A 24,145-nucleotide genomic window follows, 5' to 3' on the forward strand; every position below is an offset into this window, starting at 1 on the left:
TATACTACCATCATTCACAGAAATTACAACGGAAACACTTCCTACAAAGGAAGTGTCCACACAAGTAAGTTCGGAGTTCTCAACTGAAGGGGCACAATCTCAATCAACTACTGACTCAGCAACAACTTTAACATCAGAGGAATCAGCTCATTCCACTTTGTCCACCTCAAGCGATGCTGTCCATTCAACAACATCCACCCACTCGACATCTATGCCTTTAACACCTTATCCATCTGTCAGTTCTGACACTACAGAACCAACTTCATCAGAGTACACATCAAGTATCCTAACTGGACAGACTTCTGAATCTTCACCTTCACCAGACCAAACAATCCAGCAATCATCAGCATTTCCATCCACAGATGAAACCAGGGCTTCATTTTCAACAACTGAACACATGTCCACAGCTATACTAACTTCATTCACAGGAATTACAACGGAAACGCTTCCTACAAAGGAAGTGTCCACACAAGTAAGTTCGGAGTTTTCAACTGAAAGGACGCAATCTCAATCAACTATTGACTCAGCAACAACTTTAACATCAGAGGAATCAGCTCATTCCACTTTGTCCACCTCAAGCGATGCTGTCCATTCAACGACATCCACCCACTCGACATCTATGCCTTTAACACCTTATCCATCCGTCAGTTCTGACACTACAGAACCAACTTCATCAGAGTACACATCAAGTATCCTAACTGGACAGACTTCTGAATCTTCACCTTCACCAGACCAAACAATCCAGCAATCATCAGCATTTCCATCCACAGATGAAACCATGGCTTCATTTTCAACAACTGAACACATGTCCACAGCTATACTAACTTCATTCACAGGAATTACAACGGAAACGCTTCCTACAAAGGAAGTGTCCACACAAGTAAGTTCGGAGTTTTCAACTGAAAGGACGCAATCTCAATCAACTATTGACTCAGCAACAACTTTAACATCAGAGGAATCAGCTCATTCCACTTTGTCCACCTCAAGCGATGCTGTCCATTCAACGACATCCACCCACTCGACATCTATGCCTTTAACACCTTATCCATCTGTCAGTTCTAACACTACAGAACCAACTTCATCAGAGTACACATCAAGTATCCTAACTGGACAGACTTCTGAATCTTCACCTTCACCAGACCAAACAATCCAGCAATCATCAGCATTTCCATCCACAGATGAAACCATGGCTTCATTTTCAACAACTGAACACATGTCCACAGCTACACTAACATCATTCACTGAAATTACAACAGAAACGCTTCCTACAAAGGAAGTGTCTACACAAGTAAGTTCGGAGTTTTCAACTGAAAGGACGCAATCTCAATCAACTATTGACTCAGCAACAACTTTAACATCAGAGGAATCAGCTCATTCCACTTTGTCCACCTCAAGCGATGCTGTCCATTCAACGACATCCACCCACTCGACATCTATGCCTTTAACACCTTATCCATCCGTCAGTTCTGACACTACAGAACCAACTTCAACAGAGTACACATCAAGTATTGTAATTGGAGAGACTTCACCTGAACCAGCCCAAACCAGCCAGCACTCATCGGCACCTCCAACAACTGAACACAATACCACAACCATACTACCATCATTCACAACAAGTCCAACTGAAACATTTCCTACAACCAATGTATCCACAACATCAGTAGTGACCACAGTAACAGAAACCACAATCCAAACAAGTCCAATAGTGTCTGCAACAGAGGAGTCGCCACATTCCACTGTGTTCTCAACTGAAAATGTCTATTCAACACCATCCACCTACTCAACATCCATGCCCTTAACACCTTATCCAGGCAGTTCCGAAACTGGAGAACCAACTTCACCAGAATACACATCAACTATCCTAACTGGACAGACCTCCGAATCTTCACCTTCACCAGACAACACAATCCAGCAATCATCAGCATTTCCATCCACAGATGAAACCATGGCTTCATTTTCAACAACTGAACACATGTCCACAGCTATACTAACATCATTCACAGAAATTACAACGGAAACACTTCCTACAAAGGAAGTGTCCACACAAGTAACTTCGGAGTTTTCAACTGAAGGGACGCAATCTCAATCAACTATTGACTCAGCAACAACTTTAACATCAGAGGAATCAGCTCATTCCACTTTGTCCACCTCAAGCGATGCTGTCCATTCAACGACATCCACCCACTCGACATCTATGCCTTTAACACCTTATCCATCCGTCAGTTCTGACACTACAGAACCAACTTCATCAGAGTACACATCAAGTATCCTAACTGGACAGACTTCTGAATCTTCACCTGACCAAACAATCCAGCAATCATCAGCATTTCCATCCACAGATAAAACCATGGCTTCATTTTCAACAACTGAACACATGTCGACAGCTATACTAACATCTTTCACAGGAATTACAACGGAAACGCTTCCTACAAAGGAAGTGTCCACACAAGTAAGTTCGGAGTTCTCAACTGAAGGGGCACAATCTCAATCAACTATTGACTCAGCAACAACTTTAACATCAGAGGAATCAGCTCATTCCACTTTGTCCACCTCAAGCGATGCTGTCCATTCAACAACATCCACCCACTCGACATCTATGCCTTTAACACCTTATCCATCCGTCAGTTCTGACACTACAGAACCAACTTCATCAGAGTACACATCAAGTATCCTAACTGGACAGACTTCTGAATCTTCACCTTCACCAGACCAAACAATCCAGCAATCATCAGCATTTCCATCCACAGATGAAACCATGGCTTCATTTTCAACAACTGAACACATGTCCACAGCTATACTAACATCATTCACAGAAATTACAACGGAAACGCTTCCTACAAAGGAAGTGTCCACACAAGTAACTTCGGAGTTTTCAACTGAAGGGACGCAATCTCAATCAACTATTGACTCAGCAACAACTTTAACATCAGAGGAATCAGCTCATTCCACTTTGTCCACCTCAAGCGATGCTGTCCATTCAACGACATCCACCCACTCGACATCTATGCCTTTAACACCTTATCCATCCGTCAGTTCTGACACTACAGAACCAACTTCATCAGAGTACACATCAAGTATCCTAACTGGACAGACTTCTGAATCTTCACCTTCACCAGACCAAACAATCCAGCAATCATCAGCATTTCCATCCACAGATGAAACCATGGCTTCATTTTCAACAACTGAACACATGTCCACAGCTATACTAACTTCATTCACAGGAATTACAACGGAAACGCTTCCTACAAAGGAAGTGTCCACACAAGTAAGTTCGGAGTTTTCAACTGAAAGGACGCAATCTCAATCAACTATTGACTCAGCAACAACTTTAACATCAGAGGAATCAGCTCATTCCACTTTGTCCACCTCAAGCGATGCTGTCCATTCAACGACATCCACCCACTCGACATCTATGCCTTTAACACCTTATCCATCCGTCAGTTCTGACACTACAGAACCAACTTCATCAGAGTACACATCAAGTATCCTAACTGGACAGACTTCTGAATCTTCACCTTCACCAGACCAAACAATCCAGCAATCATCAGCATTTCCATCCACAGATGAAACCATGGCTTCATTTTCAACAACTGAACACATGTCCACAGCTATACTACCATCATTCACAGAAATTACAACGGAAACGCTTCCTACAAAGGAAGTGTCCACACAAGTAAGTTCGGAGTTCTCAACTGAAGGGGCACAATCTCAATCAACTATTGACTCAGCAACAACTTTAACATCAGAGGAATCAGCTCATTCCACTTTGTCCACCTCAAGCGATGCTGTCCATTCAACGACATCCACCCACTCGACATCTATGCCTTTAACACCTTATCCATCCGTCAGTTCTGACACTACAGAACCAACTTCATCAGAGTACACATCAAGTATCCTAACTGGACAGACTTCTGAATCTTCACCTTCACCAGACCAAACAATCCAGCAATCATCAGCATTTCCATCCACAGATGAAACCATGGCTTCATTTTCAACAATTGAACACATGTCCACAGCTATACTACCATCATTCACTGAAATTACAACAGAAACGCTTCCTACAAAGGAAGTGTCTACACAAGTAAGTTCGGAGTTTTCAACTGAAAGGACGCAATCTCAATCAACTATTGACTCAGCAACAACTTTAACATCAGAGGAATCAGCTCATTCCACTTTGTCCACCTCAAGCGATGCTGTCCATTCAACGACATCCACCCACTCGACATCTATGCCTTTAACACCTTATCCATCCGTCAGTTCTGACACTACAGAACCAACTTCAACAGAGTACACATCAAGTATAGTAATTGGAGAGACTTCACCTGAACCAGCCCAAACCAGCCAGCACTCATCAGCACCTCCAACAACTGAAAACAATACCACAACCATACTACCATCATTCACAACAAGTCCAACTGAAACATTTCCTACAACCGATGTATCCACAACATCAGTAGTGACCACAGTAACAGAAAGCACAATCCAAACAAGTCCAATAGAGTCTGCAACAGAGGAGTCGCCACATTCCACTGTGTTCTCAACTGAAAATGTCTATTCAACACCATCCACCTACTCAACTTCCATGCCCTTAACACCTTATCCAGGCAGTTCCGAAACTGGAGAGCCAACTTCACCAGAGTACACATCAACTATCCTAACTGGACAGACTTCTGAATCTTCACCTTCACCAGACAACACAATCCAGCAATCATCAGCATTTCCATCCACAGATGAAACCATGGCTTCATTTTCAACAACTGAACACATGTCCACAGCTATACTAACATCATTCACAGAAATTACAACGGAAACGCTTCCTACAAAGGAAGTGTCCACACAAGTAACTTCGGAGTTTTCAACTGAAGGGACGCAATCTCAATCAACTATTGACTCAGCAACAACTTTAACATCAGAGGAATCAGCTCATTCCACTTTGTCCACCTCAAGCGATGCTGTCCATTCAACGACATCCACCCACTCGACATCTATGCCTTTAACACCTTATCCATCCGTCAGTTCTGACACTACAGAACCAACTTCAACAGAGTACACATCAAGTATAGTAATTGGAGAGACTTCACCTGAACCAGCCCAAACCAGCCAGCACTCATCGGCACCTCCAACAACTGAACACAATACCACAACCATACTACCATCATTCACAACAAGTCCAACTGAAACATTTCCTACAACCGATGTATCCACAACATCAGTAGTGACCACAGTAACAGAAAGCACAATCCAAACAAGTCCAATAGAGTCTGCAACAGAGGAGTCGCCACATTCCACTGTGTTCTCAACTGAAAATGTCTATTCAACACCATCCACCTACTCAACTTCCATGCCCTTAACACCTTATCCAGGCAGTTCCGAAACTGGAGAGCCAACTTCACCAGAGTACACATCAACTATCCTAACTGGACAGACTTCTGAATCTTCACCTTCACCAGACAACACAATCCAGCAATCATCAGCATTTCCATCCACAGATGAAACCATGGCTTCATTTTCAACAACTGAACACATGTCCACAGCTATACTAACATCATTCACAGAAATTACAACGGAAACGCTTCCTACAAAGGAAGTGTCCACACAAGTAACTTCGGAGTTTTCAACTGAAGGGACGCAATCTCAATCAACTATTGACTCAGCAACAACTTTAACATCAGAGGAATCAGCTCATTCCACTTTGTCCACCTCAAGCGATGCTGTCCATTCAACGACATCCACCCACTCGACATCTATGCCTTTAACACATTATCCATCTGTCAGTTCTGACACTACAGAACCAACTTCAACAGAGTACACATCAAGTATAGTAATTGGAGAGACTTCACCTGAACCAGCCCAAACCAGCCAGCACTCATCGGCACCTCCAACAACTGAACACAATACCACAACCATACTACCATCATTCACAACAAGTCCAACTGAAATATTTCCTACAACCGATGTATCCACAACATCAGTAGTGACCACAGTAACAGAAAGCACAATCCGAACAAGTCCAATAGTGTCTGCAACAGAGGAGTCGCCACATTCCACTGTGTACTCAACTGAAAATGTCTATTCAACACCATCCACCTACTCAACATCCATGCCCTTAACACCTTATCCAGGCAGTTCCGAAACTGGAGAACCAACTTCACCAAAGTACACATCAAATATCCTAACTGGACAGACTTCCGAATCTTCACCTTCAACAGACCAAACAATCCAGCAATCATCAGCATTTTCATCCACAGATGAAACCATAGTTTCATTTTCAACAACTGAACACATGTCCACAGCTATACTAACATCATTCACAGAAATTACAACAGAAACGCTTCCTACAAAGGAAGTGTCCACACAAGAAAGTTCAGAGTTTTCAACTGAAGGGACGCAATCTCAATCAACTATTGACTCAGCAACAACTTTAACATCAGAGGAATCAGCTCATTCCACTTTGTCCACCTCAAGCGATGCTGTCCATTCAACGACATCCACCCACTCGACATCTATGCCTTTAACACATTATCCATCCGTCAGTTCTGACACTACAGAACCAACTTCAACAGAGTACACATCAAGTATAGTAATTGGAGAGACTTCACCTGAACCAGCCCAAACCAGCCAGCACTCATCAGCACCTCCAACAACTGAAAACAATACCACAACCATACTACCATCATTCACAACAAGTCCAACTGAAACATTTCCTACAACCGATGTATCCACAACATCAGTAGTGACCACAGTAACAGAAAGCACAATCCAAACAAGTCCAATAGTGTCTGCAACAGTGGAGTCGCCACATTCCACTGTGTTCTCAACTGAAAATGTATATTCAACACCATCCACCTACTCAACTTCCATGCCCTTAACACCTTATCCAGGCAGTTCCGAAACTGGAGAACCAACTTCACCAGATTACACATCAACTATCCTAACTGGACAGACTTCCGAATCTTCACCTTCACCAGACAACACAATCCAGCAATCATCAGCATTTCCATCCACAGATGAAACCATGTCTTCATTTTCAACAACTGAACACATGTCCACAGCTATACTAACATCATTCACAGAAATTACAACAGAAACGCTTCCTACAAAGGAAGTGTCCACACAAGTAACTTCGGAGTTTTCAACTGAAGGGACGCAATCTCAATCAACTATTGACTCAGCAACAACTTTAACATCAGAGGAATCAGCTCATTCCACTTTGTCCACCTCAAGCGATGCTGTCCATTCAACGACATCCACCCACTCGACATCTATGCCTTTAACACCTTATCCATCCGTCAGTTCTGACACTACAGAACCAACTTCAACAGAGTTCACATCAAGTATCCTAACTGGACAGACTTCTGAATCTTCACCTTCAACAGACCAAACAATCCAGCAATCATCAGCATTTCCATCCACAGATGAAACCATGATTTCATTTTCAACAACTGAACACATGTCCACAGCTATACTAACATCATTCACAGAAATTACAACAGAAACGCTTCCTACAAAGGAAGTGTCCACACAAGTAAGTTCAGAGTTTTCAACTGAAGGGACGCAATCTCAATCAACTATTGACTCAGCAACAACTTTAACATCAGAGGAATCAGCTCATTCCACTTTGTCCACCTCAAGCGATGCTGTCCATTCAACGACATCCACCCACTCGACATCTATGCCTTTAACACATTATCCATCTGTCAGTTCTGACACTACAGAACCAACTTCAACAGAGTTCACATCAAGTATAATAATTGGAGAGACTTCACCTGAACCAGCCCAAACCAGCCAGCACTCATCAGCACCTCCAACAACTGAACACAATACCACAACCATACTACCATCATTCACAACAAGTCCAACTGAAACATTTCCTACAACCGATGTATCCACAACATCAGTAGTGACCACAGTAACAGAAAGCACAATCCAAACAAGTCCAATAGTGTCTGCAACAGTGGAGTCGCCACATTCCACTGTGTTCTCAACTGAAAATGTATATTCAACACCATCCACCTACTCAACTTCCATGCCCTTAACACCTTATCCAGGCAGTTCCGAAACTGGAGAACCAACTTCACCAGATTACACATCAACTATCCTAACTGGACAGACTTCTGAATCTTCACCTTCACCAGACAACACAATCCAGCAATCATCAGCATTTCCATCCACAGATGAAACCATGTCTTCATTTTCAACAACTGAACACATGTCCACAGCTATACTAACATCATTCACAGAAATTACAACAGAAACGCTTCCTACAAAGGAAGTGTCCACACAAGTAACTTCGGAGTTTTCAACTGAAGGGACGCAATCTCAATCAACTATTGACTCAGCAACAACTTTAACATCAGAGGAATCAGCTCATTCCACTTTGTCCACCTCAAGCGATGCTGTCCATTCAACGACATCCACCCACTCGACATCTATGCCTTTAACACCTTATCCATCCGTCAGTTCTGACACTACAGAACCAACTTCAACAGAGTACACATCAAGTATAGTAATTGGAGAGACTTCACCTGAACCAGCCCAAACCAGCCAGCACTCATCGGCACCTCCAACAACTGAACACAATACCACAACCATACTACCATCATTCACAACAAGTCCAACTGAAACATTTCCTACAACCGATGTATCCACAACATCAGTAGTGACCACAGTAACAGAAAGCACAATCCAAACAAGTCCAATAGAGTCTGCAACAGAGGAGTCGCCACATTCCACTGTGTTCTCAACTGAAAATGTCTATTCAACACCATCCACCTACTCAACTTCCATGCCCTTAACACCTTATCCAGGCAGTTCCGAAACTGGAGAGCCAACTTCACCAGAGTACACATCAACTATCCTAACTGGACAGACTTCTGAATCTTCACCTTCACCAGACAACACAATCCAGCAATCATCAGCATTTCCATCCACAGATGAAACCATGGCTTCATTTTCAACAACTGAACACATGTCCACAGCTATACTAACATCATTCACAGAAATTACAACAGGAACGCTTCCTACAAAGGAAGTGTCCACACAAGTAACTTCGGAGTTTTCAACTGAAGGGACGCAATCTCAATCAACTATTGACTCAGCAACAACTTTAACATCAGAGGAATCAGCTCATTCCACTTTGTCCACCTCAAGCGATGCTGTCCATTCAACGACATCCACCCACTCGACATCTATGCCTTTAACACATTATCCATCTGTCAGTTCTGACACTACAGAACCAACTTCAACAGACTACACATCAAGTATAGTAATTGGAGAGACCTCACCTGAACCAGCCCAAACCAGCCAGCACTCATCGGCACCTCCAACAACTGAACACAATACCACAACCATACTACCATCATTCACAACAAGTCCAACTGAAATATTTCCTACAACCGATGTATCCACAACATCAGTAGTGACCACAGTAACAGAAAGCACAATCCGAACAAGTTCAATAGTGTCTGCAACAGAGGAGTCGCCACATTCCACTGTGTACTCAACTGAAAATGTCTATTCAACACCATCCACCTACTCAACATCCATGCCCTTAACACCTTATCCAGGCAGTTCCGAAACTGGAGAACCAACTTCACCAGAGTACACATCAAATATCCTAACTGGACAGACTTCCGAATCTTCACCTTCACCAGACCAAACAATCCAACAATCATCAGCATTTCCATCCACAGATGAAACCATGGTTTCATTTTCAACAACTGAACACATGTCCACAGCTATACTAACATCATTCACAGAAATTACAACGGAAACGCTTCCTACAAAGGAAGTGTCCACACAAGTAACTTCGGAGTTTTCAACTGAAGGGACGCAATCTCAATCAACTATTGACTCAGCAACAACTTTAACATCAGAGGAATCAGCTCATTCCACTTTGTCCACCTCAAGCGATGCTGTCCATTCAACGACATCCACCCACTCGACATCTATGCCTTTAACACATTATCCATCCTTCAGTTCTGACACTACAGAACCAACTTCATCAGAGTACACATCAAGTATAGTAATTGGAGAGACTTCACCTGAACCAGCCCAAACCAGCCAGCACTCATCGGCACCTCCAACAACTGAACACAATACCACAACCATACTACCATCATTCACAACAAGTCCAACTGAAACATTTCCTACAACCGATGTATCCACAACATCAGTAGTGACCACAGTAACAGAAAGCACAATCCAAACAAGTCCAATAGTGTCTGCAACAGTGGACTCGCCACATTCCACTGTGTTCTCAACTGAAAATGTATATTCAACACCATCCACCTACTCAACTACCATGCATTTAACACCTTATCCAGGCAGTTCCGAAACTGGAGAACCAACTTCACCAGAATACACATCAACTATCCTAACTGGACAGACTTCTGAATCTTCACCTTCACCAGACAACACAATCCAGCAATCATCAGCATTTCCATCCACAGATGAAACCATGGCTTCATTTTCAACAACTGAACACATGTCCACAGCTATACTAACATCTTTCACAGAAATTACAACGGAAACACTTCCTACAAAGGAAGTGTCCACACAAGTAAGTTCAGAGTTTTCAACTGAAGGGACGCAATCTCAATCAACTATGGACTCAGCAACAACTTTAACATCAGAGGCATCAGCTCATTCCACTTTGTCCACCTCAAGCGATGCTGTCCATTCAACGACATCCACCCACTCGACATCTATGCCTTTAACACATTATCCATCCGTCAGTTCTGACACTACAGAACCAACTTCAACAGAGTACACATCAAGTATATCAAATCTATCCTCTACCAACAGTGCAACTTCTTTTCTTGGATCTACAGCTGATCAAGTGAATCAATCCACAACATTACCTTCTACTAGTTCACAAAATTCTGTATTGACAAGTCCATCTTCTCCATCAACTATCACCGTAAACAGCTGTACAGATTGCCAGTGTAATGGAGCACCATGTTTCTTTAATGTGACTTCTGAATTATGTCAATGCATTTGCAGTGATTACACTTACGGTGATTCATGTAGTTTTGCAGTTAACACAAGACCTGTTATATTATGTAAGTATATATTTTCCTTTTACTTAACAGTAGTTTTTTTTCTGTATTGTGATCATTTGTTTCATATGTTTGAATAATAATGAAATACCTGAATTAATTGCAGCTGAGGAGAGACCAACAAGAAAGGCAAACATTTCTTTGAGAATTTTAAAGGAATATAATACTGACTATGGCAATTTAAATTCTGAGGCATCCAAAAATTTGATTTCAGTTTTATCACATGGGGTATGTAGATTAGTTTCTCTTCTAAAGATTGACAAGTTCAACCTTCCTTTATTTATTTATTTTTTTTTTATAACTAGTCTTAAATGTTTTTGCAGCTTTCTGGAATTTGCAGAAGAGCAGCACCACAAAATTTCAGAGATGTAAAGATCCTCAGATTATTGTAAGTTCCTTTCAGGGTGGTTTCCTTAAGATATAGTGCATTATTCTGGTTTGATGAATTCCTTGCCATATACCAACAGCATAGTTGGCAGTTTGTGACCACTACCCCACATATGTCACCCATAAAAACTCCCGCCTACATCACACTCACCCTGGATTTAAGACACCATGTAGCTAAACATTTATGTGTTGGAAGCTGATCAAACAGAATGGATGCTGGTTTGGGTATTTCAGAAACTGCTGATCACCTGGGAATTTGACACTCAATAGTCTCTAGAGTTTACACAGAATGATTGCCAGGAAAGATATAGTAGCTCAAATAATCACCACACTGTAGTGAGCAGAAACACATAACAACATGCAAATTAAAGAATGAAAGGATGCAGAAGGGAAAAGCAGAATGGTGTACTGTTGGTCTGCAACTGGATGAAGGACCAAAAGGCCACAAGGGTGCATTTGGGTTGGCAAGAATGCCTAGAGGATGAGCATGATGGTGTGCATTTTATGCATTTTATAGGTTATGGTCATGATGATTACACTTCACAGCAAATACTTGATACTCGAGCTAGTTCAGAAGGAAACTACCCTGTCTCTCCTGTTTCCATTTTTTCTAATATGGTTATTGCAAATCTCTGTTGTGACCTATTGTAATCCAATATCAAATTTTTCCACAGACCTGGTAGCATCATTGTCGAAAGCATTGCAGAGTACAACTATCCCAACAACCAATCCCAAATAGGTTTTCTCAACAAGGATCTAGAACCCTCACTGAAAAAGTTGTTTGATAGTCCAGATTTAAGTGAAGCACTTGGAAATGTTTCTGTTCAGGGTGTAGCGGTTCTAATGCAGACAGCTGAAATAGAATGTAAGTAATAATTCCCATAGCTTCAGAAAAAGGATAGCAGAAATTTCTCCAGTTTGATCTTTAAACAAGGATTTCTCAATGGTTTATTATATCTAATTATGTCAATGTAATCATATCAATGGTTTATCATATCTAATTAAAAACGAATTGTTTTTTTTTCCTGCTAAATAAGATATTTCAGACCTGAAACCATACTTGAATTGCAGTTCGGATTTTGCCAATTACACACTGAATTTGGTGGAAGGTGCCTGGGAGTGTGAGGGGCCATGCAAACATAACCCCAGATACTGCAACGCTCACGGAGATTGTGTGAACATGAAAACTGGCCCGATGTGCCTGTAAGTATCTAATCTCTAACCAAGTGCATCTTTTATGACTTGTGCCATTCTTGGAATTCTTGGAAAGTAACATTTCACTGTGCTTTTTAACTCTATCAGATGCTACAAGTCTTCTTTTCAAGAATACTACGGTCCACAGTGCGAGCTTTTCCACAGAGGTGCAGGGTTTTATGGCGCTCTCTTCGGGAGTTTAGGAGCTGCCCTTCTTCTTTTCATAACTGTGACAATCGGGATTGTAGTAGTACGACTGAGGCGCTGTAGATGCTGGTAAGAATCTCTCTAGCAAAAGGAACTACTGACAAAAGTGTACAATTTTGTCCCATTTTAAACAGACTAAAAAGTATTTAGAATACTACGCTGTGTTATAGTAAAATAATCAATGACACAGTGGTGTATTAATGTGGGGTTAAGTTGATTATTTTCCCTCTAACAGCACATCTGGAAGTTTTTTATTCCTCTTATATAATAGCAATTTGCCTCTAGTCTTATTTATTAAAGAATGAAAATTTATACTTCATTTGTTTCTTATTACATTTAATGTGAAAAATCCAGGAAACAAGTTTGTTTCTGTTATCAATCATAAAATAGCAGTCGAAAGTTCACTGACTTTCTCTTGAATAAACTGGAAACTATCTTTTTATCAAGAATCTGTAAACTCCTGTGTCCTAACGATCTCTGTTTCAAAGTGCTGACACTGGAGACTCCTTCCAAAAAATGTTAGACAAACGTCTCCTTATAGGAAATTTCAACACACATTCTTACTCTTCATTGTACCAGACCCAACATGAGGCATTAATATGGAAATATATGGAATAACCTATCAGAAGGTGTGTGTGCCCTGCGATGGGTTGGCACTCCGTCCAGGGTGTATCCTGCCTTGATGCCCGATGACGCCTGAGATAGGCACAGGCTACCCGTGACCCGAGGTAGTTCAGATAAGCGGTAGAAGATGATGAATGAACCTATCAGAAGGAGAGCATTAAATAATCAATAAACCTGTCATTTGGAGCTTCACTACTGTCAGAGCTGCTATTATAGAAAATGAATCAACATCTATTGACCAATCAGAATCCAGAACTCACCAGTGCTGTGTAATAAATATAACAAATAGATATAAAGATAATTCTCTATTCTTATAGGTCTTTGAGCAGCAGTTATGATTCGAGTAGTTCGGGCTTGTTTGGTGACTACTTCTTCGACTTCACAGAGAGAGGTAAAAAATTTAAGTTGTTTTATTTCATGCTCATTTGAATGATGTTAATCTAAATAAACAATCAGAAGTGTTATTTAATTGGAATATTTCATTCAAGGTCATCTTCAGAAGTACACTATGCATAACGATCTACGAGATGCAGAGGCTGGAGTATTTAACTGATATTTTGAGAATGTTGATACCTTATTTGTAAGGTAAGTGTTCTGTATACAAAATAATACTGAGAAGCTCTCCAGTTGATTAACAACAACAACAACAACAACAAAACAGTACTTTAAAAAAAAAAAACAGACTTAATCTTACTTTCTATATAACTGTACTTAAATATTACTAGAACTTTTAAAAACATGGCAGTGACATGAGTAAGGTGTAAGCTCTTGCATTTACTCTCCTGGTAATACTGTGTTAAATTTGTTTTAGAATCAAACGATATTTGATATATTATGTTTCATGTTATTTCTCTTTTCCTTCTCTTAGGTGAAGATACAATAACAGAAGCAAAGCCATGATTTTATCCATATCTTTCTGAAGCTATGCTGTCTTTCCTACACAGTAAATAACTGTGACAGAGGACTTTAAATCTATATCTCTCAATTTTATTCTGATGTGAAATGATTACACTAGTACAGATTTGTAGGTTACATTATCATTTTGGAACACTTCCAAAGAAAATACAAATAATAGCTTATAGATTATTACTTTAGACAATATTTATTTCTTATGTACTACATGATGGAACGTCATAGACATGAACTAGCTTCCAATGCTGCTGGACCGGTTTGATTTCTCCCTCTGACGATCTCGGAGGATTTGAGAAGGTCTTGAGACAACGTCGTGTTTCTGTGCATTCAAGTTCTCCAGGATGTTCTCCGAATATACTGCAAAAAAGGAATTTAGAAGTCTGCTTCTAGAAATGAAGCACTTAGAATGTGCATCAGTTGTGTTTTGCTTATTTATGATTTTAATCTATTTATGAAGCCACTGTAAACTTTACATATTATATCCTTTTATTTTTCCATCCACTGATTCCACCACGCTTTCTTACTGATGACTCCAGGGCGTAATTATGACTTTGCAAGCTGAGTGTGAGCTGGATATGTTTTTTAAAATATACCCTGCAGCTCTAATTAGTAACTCACAGGTGTGTTTAATTTATTAATCAGTTCTGCTCACATACAAGCTGACTGAAAAACAGCCTTTATAATCCTGGTATTAAGATTTACTCACCTGTTTATACATTATGTTTATACTTTAAGAGAAACTAATATATAAGCAGCTAAATAATTCTCATTTAAGTCTGTCATTCTGATTGGTAAAATGGTTTTGATTAATTTTCAGTATTAACATTAAAGAGAAGTTTAACATGTGGAAGGAGTCTCCAGTGTCAGGGATTTGTTTAAAGCTTTCCGGAGCTTTTTAAATTTTAAAAAGCGGAGTTTAAAATTTTTTTCAGTCTCTCTGTAACATGACTATGAGTTTTTATTTGTTTGTTTGTTTGTTTGTTTGTTTGTTTGTTTGTTTGTTTGATTGATTGATTGATTGATTGTTTTTGTTTTGTCCTGTCTTTAAAATTCAAAGGCAGAATAAAGAAAATATGTTGAAGGAACGACTCTTTATAGCTGCTATAACGTATTTGATAAGTGGAAATATCTGACGTATCATTATTTAATAATTTAAACTTAGTAATCATACAAAACTGCTCTGGGATTAAAGGGACTAAAACACTTCTGGATGTGGTGTAAATGGAAAGAAAAAAGTATCTCCCTCCCCTCTGTTGATTATATCCGCCAGATGGCAGTATGGGTCAGTAAATGCACATTACAGAAAACAATAGATTTTTGTGTTTGTTGTGTTTTATATCAGAATTTATTTTCTCCCACTATTTGTTGCACTACGATCTCAAATGTGTATGTTTTTAATAAAAATAAATATATAAACAACAAAAAAAATAATATTGCACATATGCAGATCTATCCATGCTGTCTCATAAAACAGACCTGTCATAAATGACCTGGCCGGTGTTTGCCTGTTATTACATGATCAACAAACTGAAAACAAGTGATAGATAAACTGATAATATCTGCACTGTTTATGTATCCTGGCAGATGAATGTACGCTGTTAATTAAATCCTATGCCTCACTGGTGAGTCACTTATCGGCATGTGACAAAGCAGTAAATTGAAAAATCTTTATTACCATAGGTTTTACACCACTATGGATCTGTACTCAATTCTGTCCAAAGATTTTCTGTCATCTGGTGTTTGGATGAGAGAGGGGACGTCGTAGTTCACTTCAAATTCCTGGTCCACCAAGCTGCCACCACCAGGCCTTTAACCCATGAGATAAACATTAGTCACTAAGTGCTTTCAACTTAAATGACAGGGTTGTGAAAACCCTTTGCACTGAAATTTCCCATTGCATATCACTTGTGATGAAGTTGGTGATTTCCATCATTTTTGTGCCCTTGTGAACTGTGGATATAGATGGGGTCATCCTAGTAGGAGCTACCCCATCATTGTCGTATGAAGCTGATCCGTCAGGAGCTTCAAATTTATAATGAATTGTATTGATGCCTCGGCGCACCAGGGTTTTTTGTCGTTTGTGTGTACGATATGTTTATCCCCAAAACATTCACAAATTGTGCAGTGAACTTACTTAGAAATACCCTTTAAGCATTTCTAATCCATCATAGTAAGTTACATTACAATATAAATGCTCTTCTCTCTGGGCTTCTTTTAGTAGGTCTGAGAGGGAAGACTGGATTCATGGTTGAATAATTGGTTCAATTATTAAACGGTAATAAATTGTGGTGTACCACCAGCAGAGTGCTCACTAACTAACGCCTAAAGGGAGACCGGCGATGAATTTGGGTCACTGTGCCTGTGGAGCCGGTGCGATTAATGAACTGTAGAAACAGGAATCAGCTGCAGTATGGTGTGTAGCTAAGAGCACACAGGCCCACTGACAACCGTATTACACAAATCAACAGTGAATCACCCCATGTACGAGTTTGTGACTTCAAATACAACAAGAGGGACATCACTGTCTCTGTAAGTGGGTCTGATTACTGTATATATATATATATATATATATATATATATATATATATATATATATATATATATATATATATATGGTTGAAATGACAATAAAAGCTTCTTGACTTGACTTGAAGTCTTGTCAGTGAAGACTCAACAGTTAAAGCTTTGGCCTACTGAAGCTTACAGAAGATTGCATGCTATAGTCCAGGTTCTTCCAAGCTTACACTACTGGACACTAGATATAATCTGAGTTTAATAATAAACAGATTAAAAAACAAATTGTTTTTAACAGTGATAGTGTATGCAAATGTAACATCTATGGAAGAAGTTTCCAGTGTCAGTAATTTGAGTTTCAGCATTAAAGCTGTATTACATGATGAGATGTGTTGTTTTTCTAATGAATATATATATATATGAGAAACTAAACTTTGGGCCATGCATTTTTAGGAAAACAGTTAACTTCAGAATGGAAACAGGAAGTCCTCTTCGTCACACCATGCTGTTGTGTATTAATCATTACTTATTTACTGCATCAGGTAACATTAGCAAACCATAAAGTTCAGCTTAAATCACCTGTAATTCTTTTAATGTTTACTCAGTTAATGTGTACTTATTGATATTTGTTTAAACGTTAACTACATATGCATTATATTCCACACAAATTAACATAAATTATGTTTGTGTTGAACTCAAAATATTGGCACCCACCGTATGATTTGTGAAATTCTTGATTAAAGCATCATTAGACAGTTTATAGGCTAATGTTGACTTACAGCATTATTACTATTATTATTTAAGTTTATGTTTTGGTGATGTAACTACCTAACTCGGTAATTAATGTTTGTTTTATGGTAATGTAGTGTGTCACTGTTTTTATAGTAGAAGCAGTAACATTGTTATTAGTAACATTTAAATATGATTCTATCAAAATTAATAACGATGAGGTTGCCATGAAAACAGCCATTATCAGCACGTTCCCTGTTATGAGATAATGTTTTTAGACGTTTGTAAAACGTTTTGGATAATGAATCACCAGCTTCTATTTCCACAGACTAACAACGCAGCAAAGTGATAAAGTTATTATACAATAAAAGTAAATGTTCTTATCTCACGACGTATAAAGTAATTAACATTCGTAACAGCCTCAAAACTGTGATGACTGCATACTCAGCTCATTCACAAAAAAATAAAATAATCCTTGAATTGGAGGCAAAAGATTTACAATGACAATTACAATTTGTAACGAAGGGAATGAACCTAATGTAAGTAATGTAAGGGTGTTGTGTGTGTATGTGTGTGTGTGTGTGTGTGCGATTGATACTTCTGGTACAATTTGTTCTGTAATACGGATGTGGCCTTAACACCCCTGTGTGAAATCAGACCCTAATCAGTATTTTTTTTTTAAATATATATTTGTGTGCTGATTTGAGATCAGCAGTTGGGAGACGTAATTCACCTTCCTTCTGCCTGGAACAAGGCCAATAGTAATGAGGCAGCGCATGAGGGCGTGGGCGATAAAACAGGCAAAACAGCAATATCTTTGTGCTTAGACCATCTTTTACAAACTGAGATAGAACAGGACATCAAGATTCAAGCACAAACACGGTTCATAAATAAGTGTTTATTTTCTTTTTTCCTTTAGGAGCTATACTACACACAGCACTATTCAGTGTAGCTAAGAGGACTGTGTTAAATACTTTTACACATCACAATATACTGCTCTCTCTCAGTGCATTTTTTTTACTTCTTCCATACAACAGCAGAAAACATCAATCATTTTTTTTTCTTGAACTTGCCTTCATTTCTTTTAGATAAGACATAGGAAACAGGTCAAAGATTAAATAGTACAATGTAAACATTTTCTGATAAATGAATTTTGTAAAAAAAAAAAAAAAAATTAAAAAAAGGGACACTACAAAAAATAAAAGAAAGTGGCATCAGTTACGCACGTTCCTGATTTGTGTGTAGATGATTGACTTCTGAGCTTGTTTTCTGTTTTTTAAATCATTATTCTCAAGGTAACTACGATGCACCTGCTACATTTACTGAGTAATCACAATGGTGTATAACCATTATATAACAATATATAACAATAAAACAACTCATTTACCTGCTGCCAGCAGCCAAAGTCTCTGAGGCCCACACCCACAGCAATCATGTCTGATAGGTATGCTTGCACACGGAACAGGAAAGTCGGTTTTGTTTTGTTGAGTCGGCCAATTGTGCTAGACATGGACAGAGCCGTGTATGCGGGTTTAAATACGCCTTTATCTTAATCAGAGACAAGGTTTGAGCTTGAGTGCTCAATGCTTAATCAAAAATAGAGAGCTACTGGTATTCCTGGAAATGCATGGAAGAGGAAACAGCTTCAGATCATAAACACTTTTCTACCGGGTGCATGAACAATTCGTTATCGTTCTGAGATAATGGGATATTAATAAAGAGAATGATTTTTCATTCCCACTATGGGAGGTAGGACAGGCCTATTCACAACTCTGACTCACAGCTTATTCACAGCTATTCAAAGACGACGGCAAAAGAGCAAAGACCTGGGGGGGTTTTGCGCAACAAATATGCAGGGCTGAGTTTTAGAAAGAAACTCAATTAATTCATGGGAAAATTATGAGCCCAATTTGATACCTGGGATTATATTTTTATTTTTTTAATTGGGTAACGATTGCAGAGTAGATTTGCTTCTTTTGTTTCTTTTTAATTGACTTTGTACTGAGCAACAGATCAAAGATTTTTGTCCCTCACCCACAAATTTCAAAAGTCACATTAGAGGTAGTTTTGCGATTTAAAAGCCATGAAAATGCGGGAGGAGCTCCTGTATATACACGCCAGGTGTCTATGTTCTCACTGCCAACCTGGGTTTATAAGGAACCATCAGATCTAATATTGTTCGCATATTCTATCAAAGAAACTTGCAAAAACTGCGGTTAATCAGCAACCTAAGCTTGTGTTATGTGTTTTCAAAGAAAAATAAAAGATATTGTTGGTGCATTTCCTGAATGTGAAGCATTTCAAAATTGTCTGTGCAGAAAGATGAACACAAATGCTACATTTAAGCCATTCCTATGTAACATGCACACTGCAGTTTTTACAATCAAATCTGACAAAGATGGGTCATCCATATCCATTCACACACACACAAACACACACACACACACACACACACACACGCACACGCACACACACACACACACACACAAACTCCACAGTTTCCATACCACAGATAAGAGCACTAGTGATCCAGGGGCTAAACAGCATACATTTCCAACTTCATGAAAGAACAATGAAACAGTCAGGTGTCATATCGATATCCTTCAATCCTCCGGCCACAAAATACTTCGGCCTAGGCATACTTCATATTTAATGTTCGACACAAACTGAACAGATGGTCTACTGACTCGGCGTCCCTCCACAGTTTCACCTGCGACGCTCCGCGGCTCGCCGCCGGCCACAGAAGCAGCAATCTTCAAAGCAATACCTGACTACTAGCAACATAGTCTGTAAAATAAAATAAAAAAAAACACTGAATAAAATGAGGTACCAGACCAGCTCATACCCATCTACTGCAGCATAATCTGCATTTTAAACACTTGGGTTTCACATAATGAACAATGAGCTAATAAAATGTATAAAAGATAATTATTTGGGGATGTTATCGTGTGACCAGTGCCTTTGCCGCGGCACTTTCCCACTGTTTACCACCGTTCTGTCTCCATTTTGTGAACAGCAATAATAACAACAATAACAAAAATAAAACCATCAGTAACTGCATGTTGTATGGAACTTACCCTAATTTTTTTTTTCTCAAAAACTAGGGTAAATCTTTAACAACTATAACGACTGCTTAGAAACAGCAGAAGAGTCTGTTTGGTCCTCACACAATGAAGTATTGTCCATGTCCTATTAACTTCGCCTTATACGAGATCTGAGTGTGATTTCTTCTTGCGGTCACATGACCAGTCCAGACTGCTGCCCGAGGCCTCTGTCCTTCGACTCGCAGCACTGTCCACAAAGTACTTCTCATGCTTGTCTAGATACGTGGGTCGCTGCGGGAGCAGGAAGTAGTGCGTCGTGCTAGCCTTCCTGCCGTTTTCCATGATCGGTAAAATGCAGGGGGAACCCTCGCTGTTCTGTCTCTGCAAACCCCGACTCACATATTTGGGGTCTGGGGCAAAGCTCTGGGTGGGAGGCATTTTGCCGTTGAGGTAAGTGGGAAGGCTTTTGGGGCTCGGCGCACGGGGAATACTGCTGGACAGAGGTTCTCTAGGGGGAACTTTGGGAGGTCGGTCATCATCGCTACATGTCCCAGCGGTGACCTCTGCTGACCAGCGGCGGTAGTCGCCAGTCTTGACAGGCCGTGGGGGAATGGGGACCCGAGGAGGAACTTCGGGCTTGTCCGGGTCTTGCGCGTTCCGGTGATGACAGGACAGGCGAAGGGCAGCTGGTTTGTTGTAGGAGCCTGCAGGGCCTGAATGGGAGCGTCGGAGTTTGCGTTGGGCACGCTCCTGCTGTCGTAGACACGTCGCTTTGTGCTGATGCTGTTGGTGTTCATGTTGTTCCAGTTCCCTTCGCTGTGGAAGAAGGCTTTCCTGGGACTCATGTTCTTGTTTTTTCTTTGACTGCTGATGTTGCTTCCTTTGAGGGGGCAGTGGCCCTTCAAAATAGGCATAATTGACTTGTCCGTATTCCCTTAAACTCCGTCGACTAGGCATGCCATAGCGGAAATGGGACGGCTTTGAGCAAGAATCAGATACCAAACAACGACTGTCATCTCCGTTAAAGAACTCAAACTCACTGTCCACAGTCTGGTCAGGAAGTAAGTCCACAGAGCAAGGGATTGGGGGAAGAGGCTTCGCTGCCCGACTAGGTGTCTGAGGAGGGGAGATGTGGTCGGATACGGTGAGTCGTTGCAAGCCTGGGACCACCTGGTCATCTTCAATGGGACTTGGGGTGTGTGGGACAAACGTGGAGGAGATGCAGATCTGTGTGGGTATGGACTTTTTGGGAGGCAACGCTTGGGCTCCGGGACTGTGCAGGGAATAAGAAGGGACTCTGTGTTCTGTACAAAGAAGAAAGAAGACAATCAGTAATGACATACAAAGCATTAAACTGTCTGTCTTTATTTCACAGATAGAAAGGTTTAGCTTACTGTCTCCTGCTAAGAACGAAGGCACCTGCTGCCTGGATTGGACATTGCAATTTACAGGGGCATCGACACTGAAGTAGAAGCTGAAAGATGAAAAATATCAACATTTCACTTTTTTGCACAGAGCTAAAGCAACCAGCTAAAATCATGTCAAACAATCAATGACATTTGTGAGAGTTTATCAGAGCATGGACAGAGCCAAACAAAACTAATCCATCTTCAAGGCTCACTTTACAATAACACGTTGAAGGCCCACCGTAACACTCACTTGTCAAGTTCATGGTCGTATTTCCAGGAGGGCTTGGCTCTGGACATGCTATGGCATTGACTGCTATGCAGGAAGAGGCTTTGTGGGGGTAAACAAATGTCCTGGGCAGTCAAGCCTGCAATGGACATACTCCAGCAGCAATCGAGTAGCATTCAAGCCAGGAAACATTCACTAAAGCTGTGAGCCACCAAACTGCTGCGCTGTACCTGAAAACACAGCCGTGGAGGGAAGAATGTCACATGACCCATTTTTAACATTTACTCTGACATAAAACACATAGTACAGTTTGAATAAATCAGTTGATATATCCTTTGCACTTCCTGTTATTGGGATCTTTTTTGAGAAGTGTAGCTTGATCTCTCTAATTTATGACCGGTCAACCTAGGGCCATCGCTGAGGACAGCAGTCCTTTCTGTCTTTATTTATTTATTTATTTATTTATTTATATTAAAGACTTCAATGACTGTAACTGAAGCAGTGCTGTTGCACTGTGCTTCAGAGGTGTTTCAGAAAAGATAGATTGAGCAATGTTCCCCGGTTCCACCAGCTATGGTATGACAAACACTCACTTTTACAAAAAAAAAAAAAAAAAAAAGAAGAATAAGAATTGTCTGAACGATGGCTCATTGCTGTCAGAGGTAGGAGTCTCTAAGAGTCACTGTTATTCTTTCAGGAAATTTCACCACTGCCTCATTATCAACAGTGTTTACACTACACTGCACTGAATAAAACCTAATGCTAATATTTTTCTTTAAGCCAGTACTGCATGATCCCTGTTACTGAGGGCTTTTCATTATAATTGTTTAGACTGGAAACCTTCCATTACACACAGCAGGTTACAACTTGAGAATATTTATTTAAAATACCAGCTTTGCCTAATGATTTGTCTCGGCATAGGTCTACATTTATGGAAAATGTCTAGTGAGCGTAAACCCTCAGATGGGTTTGCCAGTAGGTAAAAATAACACAGCATCAAATGAAGACCTGGAGATGACTTATTATTTCATGACAAGCCATATATGGTATTGTTGAAACAAGCTTTAAGATTTTAAAATATGTAAAGCATTCATGAAAAATTTTTGTATAATCCTTGTTGTTGCTGCAGACAATGTCGCCTCGATTTATGTTTACGTACAAGTATCGAACACACGCTATGAGGCGATCTATAAAGCAACCTGCCGATCCATACACCTGTCGAGCTAGGAACCTATAAGAGCATCACCTGAAGAGCCTCGATGTTCTACAAGTCTGCGTTATGCTGTTACATGCAATCTATTAACGTTTTCCCACACTGCTGTTGATTATTCAAAACTGATCTAAGTCGCATGTTTAAATGATCTCATGACCTCGTTTCAGTAGTAACTAGCGGTTCACAGGGGCTCCAAATAATCTAAGGATAAAAAACAAACAGATAACAGAATTTACTGTAAAATCATGGATGCTGAGGGAATGAGAACAGGAACTTCTGCAGATGTTAACAAGAACATCATTAACTATAAACGGATAAAAAAAAACGACGTGTTGTTCTTTAATAAGTGAATATTAGGTCACTGAGACATGATGCTATGTTCCGTATATATATTATACAGCAAGATTCACACACCAGCTCACATCTTTACACAATGCTGTGAGATGAGAAAGCATTTGGACCAGAGACCATGTTAGATGTGCCATGTTAGATGTTAGACAAAACAACTACAGTACATAAGTATTAAAAAATCTAATCTATTAAATAAAATCCCATACACAAGTATGAAAACTCCCCCCTGCATGAGGCATGCCTCTGACCATGTACACAATCGCTCGTTGCAGTGC

At 40.0% G+C, this 24,145-nt stretch overlaps 3 protein-coding genes across 5 annotated transcripts in view; 2 read left to right on the forward strand and 1 right to left on the reverse strand.

Moving 5' to 3' along the window:
• Nucleotides 1–1,307: 1,307 nt before the first annotated feature.
• On the forward strand, nucleotides 1,308–2,631 carry LOC132838446 (mucin-5AC-like). Its single transcript, XM_060858761.1, has 2 exons — nucleotides 1,308–2,449; nucleotides 2,557–2,631. The coding sequence occupies exons 1-2, from the start codon at nucleotides 1,436–1,438 to the stop codon at nucleotides 2,629–2,631; spliced, it is 1,089 nt and encodes a 362-aa protein (XP_060714744.1). The 5' UTR covers nucleotides 1,308–1,435.
• Nucleotides 2,632–7,328: 4,697 nt separating this feature from the next.
• LOC132838222 (mucin-2) lies at nucleotides 7,329–14,582 on the forward strand. 2 transcript variants are annotated; one of them, XM_060858435.1, is made up of 9 exons: nucleotides 7,329–11,063; nucleotides 11,167–11,288; nucleotides 11,384–11,448; nucleotides 12,122–12,312; nucleotides 12,485–12,650; nucleotides 12,750–12,917; nucleotides 13,790–13,872; nucleotides 13,961–14,057; nucleotides 14,341–14,582. In XM_060858435.1, exons 1-8 carry the CDS (start codon nucleotides 7,424–7,426, stop codon nucleotides 14,023–14,025), a joined length of 4,500 nt encoding a protein of 1,499 aa, XP_060714418.1. In that variant the 5' UTR covers nucleotides 7,329–7,423; the 3' UTR covers nucleotides 14,026–14,057; nucleotides 14,341–14,582. The 2 variants fall into 2 exon arrangements, 1 of the variants encoding a protein (XP_060714418.1); XR_009647610.1 differs by lacking the exons at nucleotides 13,790–13,872; nucleotides 13,961–14,057; nucleotides 14,341–14,582 and having other exon boundaries at nucleotides 12,519–12,650; nucleotides 12,750–12,889.
• A 3,923-nt stretch (nucleotides 14,583–18,505) lies between these two features.
• The window catches only part of errfi1a (ERBB receptor feedback inhibitor 1a), an 8,242-nt gene continuing 2,602 nt past the window's right edge, over nucleotides 18,506–24,145 (reverse strand). The window contains exons 2-5 of one of the 2 annotated variants that reach the window (XR_009647582.1): nucleotides 22,331–22,536; nucleotides 22,066–22,145; nucleotides 20,705–21,975; nucleotides 18,506–20,414 (exon numbers count right to left, since the gene is read on the reverse strand). Coding sequence is in view for 1 of the 2 variants with exons in the window: in XM_060857591.1 (XP_060713574.1) it covers nucleotides 20,831–21,975; nucleotides 22,066–22,145; nucleotides 22,331–22,482 (1,377 nt within the window). In the remaining variant the exon portion in view is untranslated. Of the gene's footprint in view, nucleotides 21,976–22,065; nucleotides 22,146–22,330; nucleotides 22,537–24,145 lie in introns of both variants that reach the window. The other variant, XM_060857591.1, reaches the window with a different exon arrangement.

The sequence above is a fragment of the Tachysurus vachellii genome, chromosome 22 (assembly GCF_030014155.1).
Source record: "Tachysurus vachellii isolate PV-2020 chromosome 22, HZAU_Pvac_v1, whole genome shotgun sequence".
Taxonomy (NCBI): Eukaryota; Metazoa; Chordata; class Actinopteri; order Siluriformes; family Bagridae; genus Tachysurus; species Tachysurus vachellii.

Excerpts from the sequence above, each read along its gene's own strand:
- LOC132838446 (XM_060858761.1), top strand. The coding sequence starts at position 1,436 with ATGCCTTTAACACCTTATCCATCCGTCAGTTCTGACACTACAGAACCA. Across the intron at positions 2,450-2,556 it reads CAAAGGAAGTGTCCACACAA|CGATGCTGTCCATTCAACAA; the intron begins GTAAGTTCGGAG and ends GTCCACCTCAAG.
- LOC132838222 (XM_060858435.1), top strand. The coding sequence starts at position 7,424 with ATGATTTCATTTTCAACAACTGAACACATGTCCACAGCTATACTAACA. Across the intron at positions 11,064-11,166 it reads CACAAGACCTGTTATATTAT|CTGAGGAGAGACCAACAAGA; the intron begins GTAAGTATATAT and ends AATTAATTGCAG. Across the intron at positions 12,651-12,749 it reads AAAACTGGCCCGATGTGCCT|ATGCTACAAGTCTTCTTTTC; the intron begins GTAAGTATCTAA and ends TAACTCTATCAG.